The sequence below is a fragment of the Mytilus californianus genome, unplaced genomic scaffold, assembly GCF_021869535.1.
Source record: "Mytilus californianus isolate M0D057914Y unplaced genomic scaffold, xbMytCali1.0.p SCAF_9, whole genome shotgun sequence".
Classification (NCBI taxonomy): domain Eukaryota; kingdom Metazoa; phylum Mollusca; class Bivalvia; order Mytilida; family Mytilidae; genus Mytilus; species Mytilus californianus.
Window position 1 is genome coordinate 45,380,313 of NW_026262745.1, and position 10,907 is coordinate 45,391,219.

General features: G+C 30.4%; 1 protein-coding gene across 1 annotated transcript in view; it reads right to left on the reverse strand.

Moving 5' to 3' along the window:
- Positions 1–10,887, reverse strand: part of LOC127716082 (sodium channel and clathrin linker 1-like) — a 28,031-nt gene extending 17,144 nt beyond the window's left edge. Inside the window, exons 1-9 of the mRNA XM_052222165.1 lie at positions 10,708–10,887; positions 8,559–8,623; positions 7,959–8,011; positions 7,471–7,543; positions 3,134–3,322; positions 2,489–2,560; positions 1,777–1,827; positions 1,026–1,096; positions 674–764 (exon numbers count right to left, since the gene is read on the reverse strand). Of these exons, the coding sequence (XP_052078125.1) occupies positions 674–764; positions 1,026–1,096; positions 1,777–1,827; positions 2,489–2,560; positions 3,134–3,322; positions 7,471–7,543; positions 7,959–8,011; positions 8,559–8,623; positions 10,708–10,744 (702 nt within the window). The 5' untranslated portion in view covers positions 10,745–10,887. The remainder of the gene's footprint in view (positions 1–673; positions 765–1,025; positions 1,097–1,776; positions 1,828–2,488; positions 2,561–3,133; positions 3,323–7,470; positions 7,544–7,958; positions 8,012–8,558; positions 8,624–10,707) is intronic.
- Positions 10,888–10,907: the final 20 nt, after the last annotated feature.

The following is a 10,907-nucleotide window of genomic DNA, read 5'->3' on the forward strand; positions in this document are numbered from 1 at the left end:
TTAAATATGAATAGATTGAGAAAACCACAAATACATGTACAGAAATCAAGACGACCTTTTCTTAATTTTTAAAAAAAAATATTAAAAATCTTTTAACAGATAACCTACTTTATAAAAATAGTTATCTTTATTTTTTTAACCTGCACAAACATGACTTTTGAATCCTTATATTCACAAAAAGGCAATATTTCTATATTGAAAGTTCACATAACAGCAGAACGGTGTACTCGAAAACTTAAAATGTGACAAGTATGTATATTTTGGGAAATTGTTACATGCTAAGGAATATGTGGAACACTCCGAAATTTTTTGACCTGAAAGATCTTTAGATTTTGTTTGTACATGATTTTTTCTAATTTCATTTATCAATATGCAGCAAAGATTAACATTTTTTAAATTTCAGTTTCACAAGCTTCTAAAGCAATTACCTCTGTAAATAATGAACATCAAACATTGTGTCTTTGCATATATATTTCTAATAACACAGTTTAACAAATAGTTTCTTTAAAATGTACGATTGTTTTTTAGAAATAACTTTTGATCAGAATCGTCACCAGCATTGTTTTACTATTGATTTTTTCGACTATATCATAAGAAGAGGTAATTTTCTATAGTTATCGTTCATCAGTTTAGCTACTGTTATGATAGTAAATAAATTCAATGAAAACTATACCTTCCATTGTAACTTCTGCTCAAAATCTTTATTTTCTTTTTTTAATTCTTTTAATTCAGAAATGGCTTTTTCCAGTTCATGTTTGGCTTCCCTGAAAAAAATGAATATGTAAAATACATTACCGGGTAATAATTTTCTGCTTAAAATCACATTAACATGCCTTACTTGATATACAGGGGTCTCCTAATATTTTTCTAATCAAAATTCTTCCTTTAAAAAGCAAGTCTCCAGACATGTAGGTAAAATCTCCAATGGTACCATGTTGCTATAAGGCCTTGTTGGAACATTTGTTTAAAAGTTTAAAATAAATAATCATATTAATGTACAGTTAAAATATTCTATCAAACCTTACCTGCTGTCTAATTGGAGCTCTTCAATTTCTCTGTTTAATACTGCTACTGACTCTTGATACTCTGACTGCATCTATGGGAAGATAAATATCATGGGTTACATCTCTGTATATAGTTATTTATATATTTATATTGACTTGATGTCAAGGAGTGAAACTGACACTGGAAATATTATTTATATTTAAGACATAAAACATCATTGATTGTTTCCTTAGGTATTATTAGATTTAACTTTCTTTACATTATATTTTGGCTGGTTTTATTTTTATCAATTTTAGAATGACTTTAACTCTGAATACATTGCCACAAACTCTGACTTAAAATAACTCATTTTGTTTTCGTAGTTTTTTTATAGTCACCCAGGCCCATTCTATTAGTTTGCAAATACTGTAAACCATCTTATTTTTGCTAATACTTTTTTCCATAATTAGCCTATAACAACCAATTTCAAGGCAAATTACTTTTGACATTTTGTTTTTTGTTGATTTATCAATATAGCAGATTTAAGTTTCACATTACACATCTAATCATATTCACGTTATTTTTCTACTCAAGAAAATAAGTTGGTTCACAGTACAGTCAGGTGTACTTGATCTACTTCAGTGTGAAATTTTTAGTTACTCACTGAAGGTCAGTATTTTTTCTCTTAATGCTTTGAAGTACTTTTATAAAAGTGACGAACATTAAACTGTATGACCGCACAGAACATCACATTAAACACAATAAAACAGACAAGTAAATTTCTATACATACTCTAGTAGCTTGATCTTCCACAACTCTCCACTGATGACTATCCTTTTCATTCTAAAATAAATTAATAGAAAAATATTTAAGGTGGTTTTCTAAATAAAGAACTTTCTGTCTCTTCCTGTTTGATTGCCACTTTCAAACTCGGTTGAATAAATTAAAAATTTCTTGTTGAAAAGTAGGATTTAGAACTAGTTAAAATAGTGTTGACTTTTTGTCATTTGTAAGAAAATGTACAGTTCTCTAGATGTTTGCTTTTGGTCATTATTTGTGATTGTGTTGCAATCTAATTGGTGGTTACCTTTTTTTAAACACATACAAATACAAATCAATGTTACTAAAATACTTATGATTCCTAACTTTCAAGGTTTTTTTAGATATACAAAAAATTATTATAGCATTTAATTCTGTAGTTTCATAAAATGCAGAAAATAAAGTGATCTCTTATATTTCATTGTACAATAAAATTATTTGTATCCAAGTAAATAATGCTGAATTAACAGAAAATTGCTAAAACTTTGTGTATAAATGAGATGCTAAAATATAGAAACGCATCTATCAAAGTGATATGACATTAAGACTGCCAAAAAATAAGTAATAAAAAAATGAAAATAATTACATAACACTTTAATAAATAAAAGAAAAAATATTGAGTAGCTTTTCAATATATGGTGTTAAATAGTATACATGATATTCATGAACTCAAGAAAAATTTAACCTGTAATTCTTTCTGTAACCTGTCTATTTCCATTTCAGCTTCTCTCCATCTCTCCATAGCAGCATCTTTTTCCTGAAATAAATTATATGATTTACCAATTTTGTAATACTAAAAAAAAAAAAAAATTAGGCAGTTTTGTGTTCAATAGTTTTTGATTTTCATGCTATAGTTTTGTTTAGCTGCTGTCTATGGAATGAAATTACCGATAATAACATCTGCATTTTTAAAGAAGAAATTCACTGTGACTATGATTCAAGGTAAAACCATTGAAAGAAAATCTCATTAACTCCTTTAATCTGTAAAAAAAAATCCTGAAATCAACCAAAAGCTTCTGAATGATATATCAAATAACCTGTCCAAAAATCTAGGTTGTTTTTGCAAAACTAAAACTTAAGCAGTACTGCACTAGCATGACTGCAATTATCCATCTTTCAATCAATTTCTAGGTGTTTGAGATATTTAAATATGACAGGCAATTTAACTGTTATAAAATTCTTCACACAGCCTTGGTGGTCTAGTGGTACCGTGCTCCCTTTTGAGATTTTTTTTCAACAAAATTTCATGAAATAAAAAAATTGAGGAAATCAATATCAATGATATAACATATCTTTAAATATTACCATTATAATTAGAAATATATTCTACCTGTAAAGCTGTTTCCACCTGCATGTTAAGATTACTCATGACTTGTTCCTCGTCTGTAACAGGTTGGAAACCTCCTTCATCATCATCAACATCTATCTGGTTCTCTAATCTTTCTTTCATATCCCCTACCAGTTTTTTGTTTTCATCCATCAATCTTCGCAATTCTGGACGGAGTTTGTCTAATTCACCCTGTAAAATATATTATTTTAATTTCAAAAACATGTTTAAAAAAGGCAAAACTGCAACAAGTACTGTAACAGTGGATATTTTTTATTTATTTACTTTTTCGCATTACGGTGAAATTTGCAAATTGGAATTTTTTGCAACAATTTTGTTAATTTGTACAAAGTATTGCACAAGGAATATTAAAGCACGTTTTTTTTTACCTGATTGCACAAGAAGCGAAAAATAACCCCTTAATGACTATTTCAACATTTACAGTATTTACTAATGATAATGAGTTTGTCAGACATGAATTACATACCTTAAAACAATGTGAAAAAGATACTTCCTAAACTTAATAAAATGCTTCGCTGGGGCGCAGCTTGATACGACCGCAGAGGTCGAACCCTGAACAGTTGGGGCAAGTATGGACACAACATTCAAGCTTGATACAGCTCTGAATTTGGATTGTTATTAAATATTTGACACAGCATAGGTTTCTGACACAGAAAGAATGTGGTCTAAGAACTTGAATTTTTTAAATTTACCTATTATGGTCCAATGTCCAAAATCAAAATACATGGTTAGATTCAGCATATCAAAGAACCCCATATATTCAATTTTTGTTAAAATCAAACAAAGTTTAATTTTGGACCCCAACTTGGACAAACTTGAAAACTGGGCCCATAAAAAAAAATCTAAACACATGTTTACATTCAGCATATCAAAGAACCCCAAGAATTCAATTTTTGCTAAAATCAAACTAAGTTTAATTTTGGACCCTTTGGACCTTAATGTAGACCAATTTAAAAAACAGGACTTAAAATTAAAAATCTAAATACACCGTTAGATTTGGAATATATCAAAGAACCCCAATAATTCAATTTTTGATGAAATCAAACAAAGTTTAATTTTGGACCCTTTTGACCTCAATATGAACCAATTTGATAGCGGGGCCCACAAATAAAAAATCTAAATTCATGGTTAGATTCAGCATATCAAAGAACCCCATATATTCAATTTTTGTTGAAATCAAAAAAAGTTTAATTTTGGACCCCAACTTGGACCAACTTGAAAACTGGGCCCATAATCAAAAATCTAAACACATGTTAAGATTCAGCATATCAAAGAACCCCAAGAATTCATTTTTTGTTAAAATCAAACTAAGTTTAATTTTGGACCCTTTGGACCTCAATGAAGACCAATTTAAAAAACGGGACCCAAATCAAAAATCTAAAAACACGGTTAGATTTGGCATATCAAAGAACCCCAATAATTCAATTTTTGATGAAATCAAACAAAAGTTCAATTTTGGACCCTTTTGACCTCAATATGAACCAATTTGATAGCGGGGCCCACAAATAAAAAATCTAAATACTAAGTTTAATTTTGGACCCTTTGGACCTCAATGAAGACCAATTTAAAAAACGGGACCCAAATTAAAAATCTAAAAACACGGTTAGATTTGGCATATCAAAGAACTCCAATAATTCAATTTTTGATGAAATCAAACAAAGTTTAATTTTGGACCCTTTTGACCTCAATATGAACCAATTTGATAGCGGGGCCCACAAATAAAAAATCTAAATACATGGTTAGATTCAGCATATCAAAGAACCTCATATATTCATTTTTTGTTGAAATCAAACAAAGTTTAATTTTGGACCCCAATTTGGACCAACTTGAAAACTGAGCCCATAATCAAAAATCTAAATACATGTTTAGATTCAGCATATCAAAGAACCCCATATATTCAATTTTTGTTGAAATCAAACAAAGTTTAAATAATGGACCCTATCTTGGACCAACTTGAAAACTGGGCCCATAATCAAAAATCTAAACACATGTTTAGATTCAGCATATCAAAGAACCTCAAGAATTCATTTTTTGTTAAAATCAAACTAAGTTTCATTTTGGACCCTTTGGACCTTAATGTAGACCAATTTAAAAAACAGGACCCAAAATTAAAAATCTTAATACACGGTTAGATTTGGAATATCAAAGAAACCCAATAATTCAATTTTAGATGAAATCAAACAAAGTTTAATTTTGGACCCTTTTGACCTCAATATGAACCAATTTAATAACGGGGTCCACAAATAAAAAATCTAAATACATGTTTAGATTCAGCATATCAAAGAAACCCATATATTCAATTTTTTTTTAAATCAAACAACGTTTAATTTTGGACCCCAATTTGGACCAACTTGAAAACTGGGCCAAAAATCAAAAATCTAAATACATGTTTAGATTCAGCATATCAAAGAACCTCATATATTCAATTTTTGCTAAAATCAAACAAAGTTTAATTTTGGACCCTTTGGACATTAATGTAGACCAATTTGAAAACTGGACCCAAAATTAAAAATCTAAATACACTGTTAGATTCTGCATAAGAAATAAATAAATGTGATCAAAGATTTTACAAATCTAATGCACCATACTGTGCAATTAAAGATTACTTCTTGAATTTTTTCAATATTTGAAATTTGAAAAAAAAATAATATTTGAAGAATAATTCTTTTTAATTTCTGAAATCTGAAATGAGAAAAAAATGACCCCCCACAATTTCTTTTTAACCCCCCCCCCCCCTTTTTTTCCCCCAAAAAATTCTTTCCCTCAAGATATGGTCATTATCTCAATTTAAATTTCCAATGGAGTTGGCAACCATAATTACCCATTTAAATTTACCATAGTGCTAACTTAATCTATTTTATAATAGAATTAAAAATATAGTGTCAAATCTTTCATATGGATTTTTTTGTAAAAAAAAAACTTGCAACATTTGCAGATATTTTTACTGGTCTTCCTTTATAAATATGCATTTCTTTAAACATAATTTAAAAGCAGTGTAAGGGAAGTAACCAAAACGTTGTATTTGGATTACCTCCCTTACACTGTTTTAAATTATCTTGATTGTTCATTAACCATTACTTTATACATAATTTAAAAGCAGTGTAAGGGAGATAATTTCAATGATGTATTTGATTTATCTCCCTTACACTGCTTTAAATTATGTTTTGTACTAAAGTATTTGTCCATTAACCAGGACAACCTTGTTTTTCCCCCTTTTTTGCCCCTAATTCCTAAACAGTTTGAGCCATAACCCCTTAAAGCAAATCCTAACCATCCCTTTGTGGTATGGAAACTTGTAGTATAATTTCAGAGAGATCCATACACCGTTCCACAGTTATTGTCTGGAAACTAGAAAATGCTTATTTTTGGCCCCTTTTTGGCCCCTAATTCCTTAACTGTTGGTACCATAACCCCCAAAATCAATCCCAACCTTCCTTTGGTGGTATTTAACCTTATGGTCAAATTTCAAAAAGATCCATTCACTTAAACTAAAGTTAGAGTGCGAAAACCAATGTGTCTTCGAACGACGACACCGGACAACAACGACGACGCCAACGTCATACCAATATACGACCACAAATTTTTTTTGCGGTCGTATAAAAATAAACTGGCCAAGTGTAAAATGAAGAGCATGATCATCAAAAAGTTTAGGAACTGATTTGCCATATGATAGAAATGTAATGATTAAATATCAAGTAGGTTAAACCTAAGTAAAACAAAAGGTTTACCATAAATACTGTGGATTCATTATTATTCGTTGGATACCAATTTTCATTGATTTGGTGGATACAAGGGAAACCATGAATTTAAAAGTTCAAGCAATTAAAACATTTCCATATGAATATATGCAGACTTAAGTTAAACCAAGAAATCAAATATCCACAAAAAGGCAAGTTTTCCTCAATCCATGAAAAGTGGTACCCACCAAAATTAATGAATCCACAGTAGATAAAATAAGTTCTTGAGATAAAAGCTTGTACGAGTTTCTCTGAGTTTCCAATGGAGAAATTGATGCTGTGGATTTTGGAAAAGGTTGAGGTAGATCACTAGTATGTCATTTAATGTGGATTCATTTATTTTTCATGGGTACCAATATTCGTGGATTGAAGAAAAATAATATATTCACTTGATTTCGTAGTTTTGCCAATTTTTGCATATTATCCTATGAGAAATCATTACTTTGATTGAACATTTAGATTGGTTGTTCATCTTATACTGGTACCCAACAAATAATAATGAATCCACAGTATTGGCTCTCAACGTTTGAAAAAAAGTTGAATACTTGACAAGAGAATTCCTGCATGGATTTATTAACTTACTCTCAGGATTTCTTTCTCTTCCAGCAGAGCTTGGAACTGTTGGTCATATTCAGCTATCAATGGTGACAAAACACTGGAAAATATAAATATATTATTTTCAGCTATCAATGGGGACTAAACACTAAAAACAAAATTATATTAAATTCATAAGCATTTTCTAAAACTTTCAAATTGTATACAAATACATGATTACCATTCAAGACTCTGATATCTTTGACACAGATTCCTTTAAAAAAAATCACACTTTACAATTACCTTCACAACAAATGTATCAACATATTAAAATACTGATCAATAATTTTTTTTTTTTGTTGGATACAGTTTAATGCATACTTATACATTTAAAAAAAAACTTAAGTTATGGTAGCTAGAGACATATGCCTATTGATAAGTGTTTGTTTAAAGGTTTTAAGAACACCAAATTGAACTTGCAACATTCCTATAATACCACTATAATGTATTCATTGATTCTTTAATTTTATCAGTACCTTTTGTCAGTAAGCCAAGGTGCCACAGGTACATCTTCATCCAAACCTCCTTGCTGTAATTACAAATTCAACAAATAATTCCAAAGGACATTATAAGTCAACAGACATCTTGTCACTATTTCAGTATTTTTGGTTTTTAGGGAATCTGGTTGTGATAATTCAGTGGCTGTTGTTGGTAGATGTCTACCATATTTGTTTTTTTTTTAATTTTTAGCATAAATCAGGGCTTTGGTTCTCGCTATTGATTTTTTTCACATTTGGTCATGTTGAGATCAAGTATCGCTTACTATAGATTATGCATTTTTGCTCATTGTTGAAGGCCATATTGTGACTTATAGTTGTTTACATCCTCGTCCTATGGTCCCTAGTGAATATTTGTTTGACAATCATATCAAATATCTTTTTTTTTTCATAGAGATACCAGATCTTTCGTAGCTTGTTAAATTTATTCTCAAGTAATTTGTCTAAAAGCTTAATGTCAGTTTATAATTTCAGGTTTTTAATTTTTAATTTTTTTTATTTAAATTTAATATGACTCACTCATCTTTTGCCTCAAATATGAAGACAAAGATTTATATACAAATTAGCAGTAATCCTTACCTCATCACCAACACTTTCAGCAGTTACATTTCTATATTTCTTGAGTTGTTCACTTAGTCTTTTAACTGAAAACAAAATAAAATAAACAGTATATTTTTTTTTTGTAAACTTACAGTAAATATGTGGAAAATGATCACAACACTGGTAATTTGTCAGTAATTACATGTTGGGCTAGTTGTCTTTGTTGCTGGACAAATTTCTGGATGAAAATATGTCAGTTATTATACGTCTATGTTGTGCCAATTGACAAAACTGTTTAAGGTGGGACCTGAGTCATTTTGCATTAAATTAAGATGAAGTCATGATGATGGGACAAGTAACATGTAAAATGCAAATGTAACTTGACCCCTTCTAATTAGAGAATGGCTTCATGAGACTGACCCACTTTTTCATCACATTCAAATATTTACTTAAAAGATTCTGTGAATATGCATTAGGTGCTACCAATTCGTTGGATGCTACTGTAGCTTATTTGGGGTTAGTTTATATATAATGCACATGTATCAAAAATTATCTCCCTCTGACTTTATCAAAATTGAAACTTCTGTTTATCTGTTATATATTTGGAAGCCTATCTTAAACTTTGCTGATGATTAGATTATTAAGAATTACCATGATTACAGCTGAATATCATGAATTATGTTTTATTTTCCCTTCAGCATTCTGGCACTGAGAAATCCTGACGCTATCAAATATTGTATTTTACCTCAATCCTTTCTACGTCTTTGTTCTCTATGGTTTTAGTATAAAATTTGTTTACTCTATTGTCATTGTATCTTAAATTACCCTTAAACCATTTTATGTTTCATAAATAACATACATATTGAAATGATAAATAGGACTACACTTCATTGTTCAATGGTGTTTTTATTCATAACAATATCCATTTGACTTCAGAAGAACTATTTTTTATCAACATTTGAACAAAATGAATACGGTTTTGGTCAAATGGTCTGTCAACGAATTTCGACTAAATAAGTTAGCGTTTGCAAAAAAAATTTGTTGCCAAAAGGTTTTTGAAGAAATCCACGTTACTATGTGGTCGGTTAGGAATCATTAACACACGATACATGTAGTTATTCGCCTTATGAATGTTCATGTCCTTCAATGTATTGCAGCCATTTTCACTTTCGTGAACCTAAGACGAAAGTAACCTGCAACTTCGCCATTGAAATTACTTTAACTGGTTCTAAAGGTACATTAACGCAAGGTAAAACAGGAAACAAGTGTCCAATGATTTATCAGACAACCAATCGGCAATGTGATGGAACGCACCACAATGACCCTTTTTCTCTGTCGGACAATGAGACCGGCTCAATCGTAAAGAAAGGCAGACCTGGTGATATATTGGTGGTCAGGACTGACAGGTCCGATGGTTTTAGTGAAGTCTGCCACTGATTGCTCGTTAGTGTTTAATTATTTTCTATTAATAGACAAAAGTTACCAATCCTTCAATTGCTAATAAAACAAATATTGCTGTTAAATTGGAATCCTTAAATTGATATGATAATATATGGCATTATGATAAAATTAACTGGTTTCTTTACTTTTATTATGCAAATAAGTAAGCTTGCTTTGTATTGCTACATCAAGAACTGTTGTTTTTTTTCAAATCGATTGAAAAAATAAAAATTATTCTTAAGTGTTTTTTTCGTTTATTGTTATTGTAGCATAACAGTTAGGTGATTGTGTAGATTAAACTCCTTTTCTTAAATGGGGCGAGTTGGCAGGCCTTTATTCATCAGAATTAAACTCCTTTTTATAAGCCAGCAAGTTGGCAGACCTTTACTCATTGGGATTAAACTACTTTTTATAAGTGGGACAAGTTGATAGGCCTAAATTCATTGGGATTTAATTTTTTTTTTCATTAGTGGAATGAGTCGGCAGGCCTAAATTTGGGAGGTTTTAACTTCTTTTCATTAATGGGGTGAGATGGTGGAAAGTCAAATGGGGCGAGCTGGTCTGGGGGCGAGTTGTCTTGCTTCCTATTTTTGTACTTATTTTATTGCTTATGGTTGCACTGCGGCTAAACAAGCCTCAAATTTCATCAAAGAAAGCACACTTCATTGACTTGTATAAATAGATAGTGAAGCTTAATAAAATGCATGCAGTAACACAGGTCTAAACTTGTGACCCGCCTGAAACCAACCCTGATCTTTCAGGAAATCGACTTCTTCATCGTCCATAGCTATAGATTCTAAATACAACAAATCTCTCCTGTGGATATTGTATCAAAGTTGAGTTCTTAGAGTTCGAAACAAGGTATCCTGCAGGAAATGTTTTTGTAGTGAGGAATGTTAGTGCTCGTTGTCCACCATTATTGTTTACACACAGGTACGCAGCAAATAA